Source organism: Geotrypetes seraphini, chromosome 7 (genome assembly GCF_902459505.1).
Source record: "Geotrypetes seraphini chromosome 7, aGeoSer1.1, whole genome shotgun sequence".
Taxonomy (NCBI): domain Eukaryota; kingdom Metazoa; phylum Chordata; class Amphibia; order Gymnophiona; family Dermophiidae; genus Geotrypetes; species Geotrypetes seraphini.
In genome coordinates this window covers 71121066-71135414 of record NC_047090.1, presented here as the reverse complement: position 1 = coordinate 71135414, position 14349 = coordinate 71121066, and the positions used below count along the sequence as shown (strand labels likewise).

The 14349-nt window shown below is 40.7% G+C and overlaps 1 protein-coding gene across 12 annotated transcripts in view; it reads left to right on the top strand.

Moving 5' to 3' along the window:
• The window catches only part of C2CD5 (C2 calcium dependent domain containing 5), a 377832-nt gene that overhangs the window by 262032 nt on the left and 101451 nt on the right, over positions 1-14349 (top strand). For all 12 annotated transcript variants that reach the window (XM_033951251.1, XM_033951262.1, XM_033951260.1 and 9 more), the window contains 2 exons: positions 1426-1617; positions 8775-8961. In XM_033951251.1, the coding sequence (XP_033807142.1) occupies positions 1426-1617; positions 8775-8961 (379 nt within the window). The remainder of the gene's footprint in view (positions 1-1425; positions 1618-8774; positions 8962-14349) is intronic.

The window sequence follows — 14349 nt, the reverse complement described above, 5'->3', positions numbered from 1 at the left end:
CTGACTAGTTTAAATTAGCAAAAAACTGGCTTAATTTAAACTGTATGGATAGCAGCTGAATTCCACCACTATCTGTAGAGCTAGCATCAGTCACTGCTGTACATGTATTTTCAACACTACTTATTATCCAGATAGGGATGTTGAATATATATATATATATATATATATATATATATATATATATATATATAAATAAGGAAAGAACAAAAAAAGAAGAAACCAAGCTTCGAAGAGAACCAGAATAACAAAAGAAGAGGAGCATTACTGATAAATTTACAGAGCATTACAAGTACCTTGTAGTCCCCTGAAGTAGGTGACGCAGTTGCCGAAACTTGAATCCTAGACTGGACCATATTTATATTTTAATCAAGGACTTGTATTTGGACTTTGGACTATTTCTCAATAAAGTATATGTAACTGAAGGTTGGTTTTTGACATCTCCTGTGCCTCTTCTTTTGTTGTTCCGAATATATATCTAAATGCCATGACCAGTGTTTGAAAGAAAAAGGTTTGCTGTGATACTTGAATATTGACCCACAAGTCAGTCCTTGAAGGAAATGTAACGTAACTTTTGCTTGAATAATATTTCAACTGGAATTGTATGGGAAGGGCTGAAGAGAAGAATGCAAAGAAAATTAGCCAAAAAAAGCATTATAACTTAACTAAGAAAAATACCTGATTTATGGTGGTAACTTTTTAAAATATTGGCTAGAAATATGAAATGGAATTTTCTGGAATTCAAAGCACAAAACCCTATACCTTATAAGAGGTTATCTCCTCTCTTTACAAGAAGTCAAATAAAACATGCTCCTATTAAGTACAGAACATACATGTATATACAGATATTTTATATTACACATACACATACAGACAGATATGTACATGTATATTTACATGTTTATATATAGTTCTCCACATTTTCTTCAGGTTGCCTCCTGCACTGCTAATGCAACACTTAGGTACTCAGTTTGTTACAAATATTCTAAACAGTGGGCTGGATTCACTAAAAGGTGCTTTCACATTACTGTGCACTAACATATTAATGTGCTTCACTTACCACAGGTCTTATTTTGTGCAGTAACATCTATTTACTAATACATATCTCATATTAACAGTGTTAGTGCATTTTAGTAAATGTAGCCCACTGATTCTCAACCCTCTCCTAGAGGTGCACATAACCAGTCAAGTTTTTGTGAATATGCATGAGACAAATTTGCATATTGTAGATATCCATTATATGCAAATCTACCTCATGCATATTGATTGTAGTGATCCTGAGAAACTGACTGACTAAATATGCTTCCAGGAGAGGGTTGAGAAACACTGATCTAGCCCTTTATTTTCTTTCTATAAATATGCACAGACACATGCAAGTAGTAGTTTTATTTTTAAAATTGTAAACATTTTTCAAAATTCTCATTCTAGGATTGAAGAACCTTCACCTCCTGGTTGTGGATTTTGTCATATACCATATGATGAGTTGAACATGCCATTTCCAGCCCATCTCACATTCTGCTATAGTTGCAGAAAGCAAAAAGTTCCTGATGTTCTTTTTACAACAATAGATCTGCCTACAGAAGCAACAGTCACTGGGAAAGGCTGTCTTATTCAAGCCAGGTTGGCAAATTATTATTAAAAATTATTGTAGCAATTTTATTAGGCTTGAATATTCTGTCATTTGCATGTAACTTTAAACCAGTCAATCTAACATAGTAACATAGTAGATAACGGCAGATAAAGACCCGAATGGTCCATCCAGTCTGCCCAACCTGATTCAATTTAAATTTTTTAATTTTTTCTTCTTAGCTATTTCTGGGCAAAAATCCAAAGCTTTACCCTGTACTGCGCTTGGGTTCCAACTGCCGAAATCTCTGTTAAGACTTACTCTAGCCCATCTATACCCTCCCTACCATTGAAGCCCTCCCCAGCCCATCCTCCACCAAACGGCCATATACAGACACAGACCGTGCAAGTCTGCCCAGTACTGGCCTTAGTTCAATATTTAATCTTATTTTCTGATTCTAGATCCTTTGTGTTCATCCCACGCTTCTTTGAACTCAGTCACAGTTTTACTCTCCACCACCTCTCTCGGGAGCGCATTCCAGGCATCCACCACCCTCTCTGTAAAGTAGAATTTCCTAACATTGCCTTTGAATCTACCACCCCTCAACCTCAAATTATGTCCTCTGGTTTTACCATTTTCCTTTCTCTGGAAAAGATTTTGTTCTACGTTAATACCCTTTAAGTATTTGAACGTCTGAATCATATCTCCCCTGTCTCTCCTTTCCTCTAGGGTATACATATTCAGGGCTTCCAGTCTCTCCTCATACGTCTTCTGGCGCAAGCCTCCTATCATTTTCTTCGCCCTCCTCTGGACCACCTCAAGTCTTCTTACGTCCTTCGCCAAATACAGTCTCCAAAATTGAACACAATACTCCAAGTGGGGCCTTACCAATGACCTGTACAGGGGCATCAATACCTTCTTCCTTCTACTGACTACGCCTCTCTTTATACAGCCCAGCATCCTTCTGGCAGCAGCCACTGCCTTGTCACACTGTTTTTTCACCTTTAGATCTTAAGACACTATAACCCCAAGGTCCCTCTCCCTGTCCGTGCATATCAGCTTCTCTCCTCCCAGCATATATGGTTCCTTCCTATTATTAATCCCCAAATGCATTACTCTGCATTTCTTTGCATTGAATTTTAGCTGCCAGGCATTAGACCATTCCTCTAACTTTTGCATATCCTTTTTCATATTTTCCACTCCCTCTTCGGTGTCTACTCTGTTACAAATCTTGGTATCATCTGCAAAAAGGCACACTTTTCCTTCTAACCCTTCAGCAATGTCACTCACAAACATATTGAACAGGATTGGCCCCAGCACTGATCCCTGAGGGACTCCACTACTCACCTTTCCTTCCTTTGAGCGACTTCCATTAACCACCACCCTCTGGCGTCTGTCCGACAGCCAGTTTCTGACCCAGTTCACCAGTTCTAACTTCAGCCCTTAAAGTTTGTTCAACAGCCTCCTATGAGGAACTGTATCAAAGGCTTTGCTGAAATCCAAGTAAATTACATCTAGCATATGTCCTCGATCCAGCTCTCTGGTCACCCAATCAAAAAATTCAATCAGGTTCGTTTGGCACGATTTACCTTTTGTAAAGCCATGTTGCCTCGGATCCTGTAACCCATTAGATTCAAGGAAGTACACTATCCTTTCTTTCAGCAACATTTCCATTATTTTTCCAACAACTGAAGTGAGGCTCACCGGCCTGTAGTTTCCTGCTTCATCCCTGTGACCACTTTTATGAATAGGGACCACATCCGCTCTCCTCCAATCCCCAGGAATCACTCCCGTCTCCAGAGATTTGTTGAACAAGTCTTTAATAGGACTCGCCAGAACCTCTCTGAGCTCCCTTAGTATCCTGGGATGGATCCTGTCTGGTCCCATCGCTTTGTCCACCTTCAGTTTTTCAAGTTGCTCATAAACACCCTCCTCCGTGAACGGCGCAGAATCTACTCCATTTTCTCGTGTAACTTTGCTAGACAATCTCGGTCCTTCTCCAGGATTTTCTTCTGTGAACACAGAACAGTAGTATTTGTTTAGCACATTCGCTTTCTCCTCATCACTTTCCACATATTGGTTCCCAGCATCTTTTAGCCTAGCAATTCCATTTTTCATCTTCCTCCTTTCACTAATATATCTGAAAAAATTTTTGTCTCCCTTTTTTACATTTTTAGCCATTTGTTCTTCCGCCTGTGCTTTCGCCAGACATATCTCTCTCTTGGCTTCTTTCAGTTTCACCCTGTAGTCCTTTCTGCTCTCCTCTTCTTGGTTTTTTTTATATTTCACGAACGCCAACTCTTTCGCCTTTATTTTCTCAGCCACTAGGTTGGAGAACCATATCGGCTTCCTTTTTCTCTTTCCACTTCTCTTATGTCCTCCCGTTATAACAGCTCTTTCTTCAGGTACTCTCCCATAGCATTAAAGTCCGTACGTTTGAAATCTAGGACTTTAAGTATCGTGCGGCCGCTCTCCACTTTAGCCATTATATCAAACCAAACCGTTTGATGATCGCTACTTCCCAGGTGAGCACCCACTCGAACATTAGAGATACTCTCTCCATTTGTGAGGACCAGATCCAATATCGCTTTTTCCCTTGTGGGTTCCGTCACCATTTGTCTGAGCAGAGCCTCTTGAAAGGCATCCACAATCTCCCTACTTCTTTCTGATTCTGCAGACGGAACATTCCCGTCCGCATCCGGCAGGTTGAAATCTCCCAACAGCAGAACCTCCTCTTTCCTTCCAAACTTTTGGATATCCACAATCAGATCTTTATCAATTTGCTGCGATTGAGTCGGAGGTCTGTAGACTACACCCACATAGATAGAAGTTCCATCTTCTCTTTTCAGAGCAATCCATATCACTTCTTCCTCTCCCCAGGCCTTCTACGGCCCCGAAGCAGCATGTGTAGAGTGATGCAGACGCTGCTGGAGTCGGCAGGTTTGGAGTTGGGACGAAGGGAAGGGAAGGGGGGGAGCCGGCAAGGCGAAGAACTTACTTTTACCAGAGCAGGGAGTCCAGCGCTGGTGGCCAGTCCTGCCAGCGAGTGTAGTTAGGTGCTGTAAGGCTGGGGACCTGCGTATGCACACTCCTGCCACCACGGACCTACATCTCACGGAACAGGTAAAATGGAACACGCAGGTAGGAGTGCGCATGCACGGCTGGGGTTTTATTATATAGGATTCTCTATGAACCCCCTACCACCTAAAGAGGCTGCACCAGGAAGATAATTCTTCCAGGATGCTTTGCATTGTCAATTCTTGAAGGTTAGGCCTCAGCTTTCAGCATCCCTGGAATCCAGTGGATATCAGGACCCAAGGCATCACGTTTTTACTAGAAGTATTGCTGAACTAATCTGATAAACTTCTATAACTGGGTGACCAAACAGTTGGATCTAGGGAGTGTGCTAGATGTGATATAGTTAGATATTAGCAACACCTTTGATATGTTTCCTCATAAGTGACTGATAAATAAACTGAGTGCTCTTGGCATAGGGCCTAAAGAGACTGTTTGGGTTAAAAACTGATTAAGTGGGAGGTGTTAAGGGTAGTGGCAAATGGAGTTCACTCCAAGAAACTGTTACCACTGAAGTGCCACATGAATCGGGCTTTGGCCCAACTATTTAACATTGTTCTGAGCAATATTGCGGAAGGAATATCTCTCCTCTTTGCAGATGATAACAAATTCTGTAATAATGTGGACACCCTTGAAAATGTGGATAGAATGTGGAGAGATCTAGTGAAGCTTTGTCTAGAATTTGGCAGCTAAGATTTAATGCTTAAAAAATGCAGGGTCAAGGATACCTGAGGGAGCCATACAATATAGGGTGGCAAAGTAACTTGATGGACTTGGGGGTGATCATATCTGATGATCTTAAGATGCCCAAACAGGTAACCACAAAGGCCAAAAGATTTCTTGGATGCATAGAGAGAGGAATGGCCATCAGGAAAAAGGAGGTGATGGGAACTAGAGTGACATGGGAGCCACTACTGCGATAACGGGAACAACTTTTAAAAAATCCCCCAGAATATCACAGAAATGGTGGGCTGTGCCGCGGAAATGGAAACTGTTCTTGTGGCATTCCTATGGTAATGGGAAGGCTGGATCCCAACAGTGAGCTGGTCCTGAATCTAGACGTTCCCATACCTTAAAAGCAGCATCAAGCTGTGAGTTCCCAGCTCCTCCTTAGCTCCAGCACCTTCCCAGCGTTCCTTCTAAGCTGCACAGCCACATACCTTTTGGTAGAATGCAGTTCAGCTGTGCAGTCCCATCCTACTCTACTGCTGCTGCTTTCCAAAACCAGCAAACTGAAATGCAGCTATCATGGAATCTTCCTGCACCTACCCACAGCTGCTGGTCTACCCCTTCTGATGTCACTTCCTCATTCCTGGGCAGAGTCATTAGCTGTGGGTAGGTGCAGGAAGGTCCCACAATAGCTGGATTTGCATTTGCTGCTGCTGGTTCAGAACAGTAGCAGCAGTAAAGGGACAGGAAGATAGATAGAAATGAGATGGAGGGAGACAATGGTCAGGATACTGGGTGGAAGTGAGGTTGAGGGAGAGAGAGAAGGCAGGATTCTGGATGGAAGTGGGTTGAGAGAGAGAGAAGGGGCAGGATACTGGATGGAAGTTGGGTCAAGTGAGAGAGAGAAAGAAGAGGCAGGCACTGGATGGAAAGAAAAGGTAGGCGCTGGATGGAAGTGGGGAGGGGGAGAGAAGCATACCACTGGATGGTAGTGGGGAAGAGAGAGAGGGAAACGGATGCTGGACTGAGGTGAGGAGGAGAGAGAAGGGGCGCAGACACTGGATGGAAGTGGGGAGGAAAAGGAGGGGAACAGGCCCTGGATGGAAGTGAGTAGGAGAGACGGGGAATATGCCAGATAGAAGTGGGGAGGAGAGGACTCATACACTGGACGGAACGGGGTAGAGAAAGAAGGCACATGCTGGATAAAAGGAAGGGATAAATAAAAAGGACACATGCTGTATGGGGGGAAGAAGATAGAGTTAGTAAGCTACTGGAGGGGGTGAGGGAAAGAGGTGACAAGCTGTAGATAGACAACAGTGAAAAGAAGGAAACTGAGGACTGGATAGTAAGATAGAATTTAATCTAGGTAGAGGCAGAAAATAAATTAAAGAAAGCTGAAATAGAATGGAGGAGAGTAAAATGACAGTTAAGAGAAAATGAGGAAAGCAGAAACCAGAGACACAGACTATAATTGGAAAAAAAAGAGTAAAGGTAGAAAAAATAATTTTATTTTCGGTTTAAGATAAAAGTATTGTATATGTTTTGTTATATCCTGCCAAATCCTCACATATCTCAGTTCTAAGCAGGATACAGATAGCATATTGTTATAGAAAGGCTTGTATGCTTATAAAGACTGGGTAAAACAAGTACTAACTTTGACCATTATTATAGGTAAACTTTATATACATACAAGAGATTGGATCAAATATGTTACGTCTTTGACAATTATTATATGCAACTGTGGGTTAATTGATGTCAGTTCATAGGTAGTAGTTTATAAATTGTATTGTCCTGGTTCATTCAGTATGCAGGGGTTTTTTTGTTGGTCATCATATACAAATGAGTTCAGTTGTTAAATACTAAGCATAGTTTTCTTCAGTCTTGATTGTGAAATACTTGCCTACACAATAGTAAGGTGTAATACTTTATAATACAGCATTTCCAAAGCATTTTTTGCAAGCAGTTCAACAGTGCATTTATAGCTAATAAGCTGCTTTGCACAATTTTACATCACAATCACTTAGCATTGAATTTGTGCCACCTTTAGCTAAACAAATGATATGTTTATGAGAATTTTGCATATAAGGAGGTAATTTTATAAAGGTTTTTCACACATTTGTGCTATAAAAGGCCTCATAAAATTACCACATGCATAAAAGTAGGTGCAATGCAATTAGGCATATACTTCTAAATGCTTTTAAGAGTACGCATGTACAGGGGAATAGTCAGGCATAGTGCAGGCAGAGTCACGGTTTGTGCACCTGTGTACTAACATTTAGGCCTGCTCCTGAGCAGATATAACTTCATGGCTTCAGGCTAGCTCAGGGGTTTTCAACCTACTACTACTACTATTAATTATTTCTATAGCTCTACCAGACGTACGCAGTGCTATACAGAGTCACGAAGGAGACAGTCCCTGCTCAAAAGAGCTTACAATCTAAAACTAGTCCTTAGGACACACCAAGTCAGGCTGATTTTCAAAATATCCACAATGAATATACATAAAATAATTTAATGCACTATTTCAATTGTATGCAACTCCATCTCGTGCATATTCATTGTAGATAACCTGAAAACCTGACTGGTTGGGTGCTGTCCCAAGGACTGGGCTGAAACCTGGTCTAACTCCTATTTCTGCAGGATTTTGTGCCAGTATGTTAAAAAACAAACAAACATATAGGCCAAAAATAGGTGTGTACTAGGCCTTCACAAGGACAACCTGTAACCTACATAAAAGCAAATGTCTTTTCAGTTGTAGCTCAAGGCATGTTACATTCAGAAATAGTAGGTATGTCCCTGTCCTCAAAAACCATACCATCTAAATTTATATCTAAGGCTGTAGATCAGTGTATTGCAAACTGTGTGCCGCCTGAGATTTTAGGTGTGCCGTGATACACTGGGTAGGAGGAGAGGCACCGGCTGACTGCCTACAGGACATGCCTCTCATGGTGAGAGGCACGTCCTGTAGGCAGTCAGCCGACACCAGTGCCTCTCCTTCTCTCTGGCCCTCTTCCTTGCTGGCATCCCCCACTGGTGGCTCAGGGCCTATCTGGAGGGTCTGCGCAGATGTCGACGTAATGACGTCACACATGTAAGTGATGTCATACTGCGACGTCCACACACTTAGAGATGCCTCAAGCTACAGCCACTACGTTTAGTGTGCCATGGCTCAACAAAGTTTGCGGGTCACTGCTGTAGATGGTTAAGTCTTTTTCAAGATTACAAGGAGGTACAGTGGTATTTGAACTGGCATCCTTTGTTCCCAGCTTGCTGCTTTAATATTAGACTAACTCTCTACTCCATATGTTAACTCAGCCTCTAACCCACAAATTTACCTTTGTTCATTTTAGTGCAGTTTGTTTCATTGGCCTCTGAGGCTGAATTATAGTCAATATTTAGGAACAAATGACATTTAGCATACTCTCTCGTACCACTTTGAATCCCATATAAATCATCTGTTGAACAGGTTATGTCGCTTGAAAAAGAAAGCACAAGCAGAAGCAAATGCCACAGCTATCAGCAACCTGCTGCCGTTTATGGAATATGAGCTACATACCCAGCTAATGAATAAGTTGAAACTGAAAAGCATGAATGCCCTGTTTGGACTGAGGATTCAGATCACAGTTGGTGAAAACATGTTGATGGGATTAGCAGTAAGTTACTAATGGATTTCCTAAACTGTAATTTTTGTTCATGACTACAACTGTTGCATTCATGTAGTTTGGGGAAAAATTGTCTTCCTAGTTAGGCCTTTTTCAGATGCCCCAGGTTTGTCAATTGTTTGCCTTTGATGAACAAAATCAAAACTTCAAGCCATTATGTTTACTTATTATAAAAGTAAATCCTAAAATGAAAATTGGAAATGATTCATAATCCCATTCATACTAGATCGGTGGTATAAAATTTCCAAGGTTCAATGACAATAATCTAGTTTGAGAGAAATTATGAAGGCAGATTTTTATCTCTTTCTGATCACTAGGGATACATTACCCTAGGAAAAAAAATGGACATCAGCCATTATCCGCAATATAGAAGTTGAAAAGTTTATGAAATAAGTATTTTATGACGACACTTTGTCTGACTAAATGAGTAAGTGGGTGGCTATGTGAATGTGATTGGTGCTGTAAGGTGTTGTAGGATTGTTGGGTATGCATGAGTGTAAGGCAGACATGTTTAGGAGTGGAGAGTGCGGGGTATGGGATACATAGGCAATAGAATGTGTGAGCCACTAAAGATTGTGTATGTGTGTATGTAGGGGGGAGTTGGCTCCTTCAAACCAAAATAATTATCTGCTACACTTGGTGGGATTTGTGACTATGAGGAGGTTTTGTTGTAAACAAATAGAGGCATGGACATGGCTATGAATGCAAAGAGATGACGAATGTATAAAGAGAGGGGTCAATTTTTTGTGCCCAGCTAATGCAATACTGAAATAAGGTAAATATGCATGGAGGAATGCACCACATAATAAAGGACTTGGGGAAGAGGAGATCATGAATCCCCAAATGTATCACCTTTAGTAAAACCACATTGCCTCGGATCTTGTAACCCTTTATATTCTAGGAAATTCACTTTCCTTTCCTTAAGCAACGCTTCCATTATTTTTCCAATAATTCAAGTGAGACTTACCTGCCTGTAGTTTCCTGCTTCATCTCTGTGACCACTTTTATGAAGAGGGACCACATCCGCTCTTCTCCAATCCCATGGAACCACTCTGTCTCCAAGGATTTATTGAGCAAATCTTTAAGAGGACCCACCTGAACCTCTCTGAGCTCCCTCAGTATCCTGAGATGGATCCTGTTTGGTTCCATGGTTTTGTCCACCCTCAATTTTTCTAGTTGTTCATAAACACTTTCTTCCATGAATGATGCAGTATCCACACCATTCTCACGTGTAACTTTGCCAGCCAATAGCAGTCCTCCTCCAGATTTTCTTCCGTGAACACAGAATAGAAATATTTGTTTAGCACATTTGCTTTTTCCTCATCACTCTCCAAATAGCAGTTATTAGTTTCAGTCTCACAGTTCTATTTTTTGTCTTCCTCCTTTCTCTAATATACATGCAAAAAATTTTTGTCTCCCTTTTTTACATTTGCTCTTTCCACTTGCACTTACGCCAGATATATCTCTCTCTTTGCTTATTTTTATTAAGAATTTTCAAGAAACAATTTGACAAAGAAAAAAGTAACCAATATACTGACATGGGGCTCCTTTTACTAAGGTGTGCTAGCGTTTTTAGCGCGCACTAACCACATACTAAATGAAAAATACTAATGCAAGCTCTTTGGAGGCGTTAGTGTTTATCGCGTGCGGTATTGTATTGCACGCTAAAACCGCTAGCGCACCTTAGTAAAAGGAGCCCATAGTTTCACTATCAGAAAAAAAGAGGTATAATTATCGAATTAAACAAAATCAATCTACGAATATGCCAATGTCATTAAGAAAAAAGAAGAAAATGAGAGGAGAGCTTAAAGGTTACAATCACCCAGATTGAGTTTTCTAGCCCTATTCCAACATTTTACCTAAAATTCCATCCAGTTACTTTATGTAAATCTCTTGTACAAATATATAAACCTATATTACTTCTCACATTAAGAAAATAACACACCAGATGCTTTGGCTTCCTGAACTATCAATTTCTCCAACTGTAAGGGTTCCAGAAAAATATAGAGCTCTTTTTACAAAGCCACAGTAGAGGTTTCTACTGCAGGCCGGTGAGGTAAATGCTCCGATGCTCATAGAATTCCAATGAGCCTTGGAGCATTTACCTCATCGGCCTGCAGTAGAAACCTCTATCGTGGCTTTGTAAAAGCCATCGATAACTTTTCCTTGAAATTTCACCTGACACTGTCTGGGAAATTTCAAGAAAAGGGTCATACTAAGAGACTAAGTTCTTAGTCTGAAGAAATTCTCACCTGTACATTTGAGTTGTACGAGAAACATCAGAATAAACATAAATTGGAGAACCATGAAAGTGAGCCTGTCTTTTACGAATCTCTTTACTTCTTTTAATTTCATCCGGTATTCCTTTCTGTACTCCTCTCCTGGGGTTTAAAAAATAATAAATTTCAGGAATGCTAAATCTTTTGCCTTTATTTTGTCTGCCACTTGTTTGGAGAACCAGATCGGTTTTCTTTTTCTCTTGGGTTTTTAAAAAAATTATTAGTATTATTTTCCTCACATAAAGGTCGGTAGCCATTTCATTACTCCTCTCAGCTTGGATCACTCTTTTTTCCACTTTTCTTATGTCTTCCCATCCTATAAGCTATTTCTAAAAAGATATCTAAAAGTAATAAGCTTAAGAATACAAAATCTTATAAGAGTTGAAATATTTGTAGATTATTTACAAAAGTTTACCAGGGAAGTGTTCAGCACAGCAAATCTTCAAAACTGTATTCAATCAACATGGTTTCCCACACATCAAATGTATGAGATTTGACAATTAAGTTTGCAAACTCATCCTAGAAAAGGTGTTACATACCTCATTGCTGAATATCACTATGGTTACCTTATAAGTACTCCCCTTGGGATGCTATGCACCAATGCCAGCACCTAGTCCACCCTTCAAAGCAATTTTGGAACTCTTTTTCTGGAATGCCCATCAGAGCTGTTATTGTATTACCCTTGATGTCCTCAAAATGTCTTCCTTTCAATATTTCCTCTATCTTCAGGTAAAGAAAAATGTAATTGGGGGGCCAGATCAGGTGAGTAAGGAGGGTGTTCCAATACAGTTATTTGTTTTCTGGCTTAAAACTCCATCACAGACAGTGAGCTGGTACATTGTCGTGATGCAAGAGCCATGAGTTGTTGGCGAAAAGTTCAGGTCATTTTTGTTTAACTTTTTCATGCAGCCTTTTCAGCACTTCTAAATAGTAAACTTGGTTAACTGTCCAGTTGTTACAAATTAATAATGAACAATCACTCTGATATCAAAAAAGGTTAGCAATATCATTTTGACTCTTGATTTTTAAACTGGCAGAACTTTTTTGTTCCTGGAGAATTGGCTAACTTGCATTGTACACTTGAACGCTTTATTTCAGGGTCATATTGGTACTCCCATGTTTCATCGCCAGCAGAGGACAATAAACAGAGAGGGAGAATAGACAGACCTCTATGGGCAAAAGTTGCTTTGCTTTCTCACCTGCAACTCTTCTTTCAGCCAGCAACTGTGATAACATGGTCCAAAACATCATCTTGCCTTGCCAAAAGGTCTTGGCAAACTTCGACTTTCCTTTGCTTTTGTTAATTGGTGAGCTCCTTTAGACCATTTTTGCACATACCTTTCTCATGCCAAGATTTTCAGTTAAGATTTTCTTAACTGTTTCTCTATCCATGTTTACTTGGTCAGCTTTGCTTCTCACAGTCAACCAATGATTTTGATGCACAATTCAGCAAATTTTTGCAATGTTTTTGTCAGTTCTGCTCATGACTGCCCGCCTTGACCTTTGTTCATCAGTGACTTTCTCTTCCCTCAGAAAAACGTTTAATCCATTTGTTCATTGCCATTTTCTTCATTGCATTATCTCCATAAACTTGGACTAATATGATCTTTACTATGTAACGCTACTCCCCTCCTTTTCTTCCTACCCTGTTTTTCCTGAACAGTTTATAGCCTGGTATAACTGCATCCAAGTCATGGTTCTCCATGAACCACGTCTCTGTGATCAGCACTAAATCCAACTCATTTTCTTCCATTACAGCTTCTAGATCCATAAACATAGTTAAAGATTTCCAGTACTTAGTTAAAACAAAAAAAAGTAGCACATTAATTTGTAATCAAAATAATATTTGCCATTCAGTCTTAGAATTTAACCTCCAGAGAGCTAAATATTCCCAGTAGTAAATATATTTTTGTTCTCAGTGGAATAAAAATTTAGATATTTCATCTCCACAGGTCAAACCTTATCACAGAATACTTCAGGTCTTTCACTGTATGGGACATTTGCTGTTCGTGTATAACTAATAAGAACATAAGAATTGCCGCTGCTGGGTCAGACCAGTGGTCCATCATGCCCAGCAGTTTGCTCACGCAGCGGCCCTCTGGTCAAAGACCAGTGCCCTAACTGAGACTAGACCTATCTGCGTATGTTCCGGTTCAGCAGGAACTTATCTAACTTTGTCTTGAATCCCTGGAGGGTGTTATCCCCTATGACAGACTCCAGAAGAGCGTTCCAGTTTTCTACCAATCTCTGAGTGAAGAACTACTTCCTTATGTTCGTACAGAATCTATCCCCTTTCAATTTTAAAGAGTGCCCTCTTGTTCTTCCTACCTTAGAGAGGGTGAACAACCTGTCCTTATCTACCAAGTCTATTCCCTTCAGTACCTTGAATGTTTTGATCATGTCCCCTCTCAATCTCCTCTGTTTGAGGGAGAAGAGGCCCAGTTTCTCTAATCATTCGCTGTACGGCAACTCCTCCAGCCCTTTAACATCTTAGTCTCTCTTCTCTGGACCCTTTCGAGTAGTACCATGTCCTTCCTCATGTACAGCAACCAGTGCTGGACGCAGTACTCCAGGTGAGGGCGCCCCATAGCCCGGTATAGTGGCATGATAACCTTCTCTGATCTGTTCGTGATCCCCTTCTTTATCATTCCTAGCATTCTGTTCGCCCTTTTTGCTGCCGCCGCACATTGCGTGGACGGTTTCATCGACTTGTCGATCATAACTCCCAAGTCTCTTTCCTGGGAGGTCTCTCCAAGTACCGCCACAGACATCCTGTATTCGTGCATGAGATTTTTGTTACCTAAATGCATCACTTTATATTTATCCACATTGAACCTCATCTACCATGTGAGATGCCCATTCCTCGAGCCTGATTATGTCATGTTGCATATCATCGCAATCCCCCTGTGTCTTCACTTCTCTGAATAACTTCGTATCGTCCGCAAATTTAATCACCTCACTCATCGTACCAATGTCCAGATCGTTTATAAAGATGTTGAAGAGCATGGGTCCAAGCACCGAACCTTGCGGCACCCCACTGGTGACGCTCCTCCAGTCCGAGTATTGTACATTTACCACCTCTGTTTCCTATGCTCCAGCC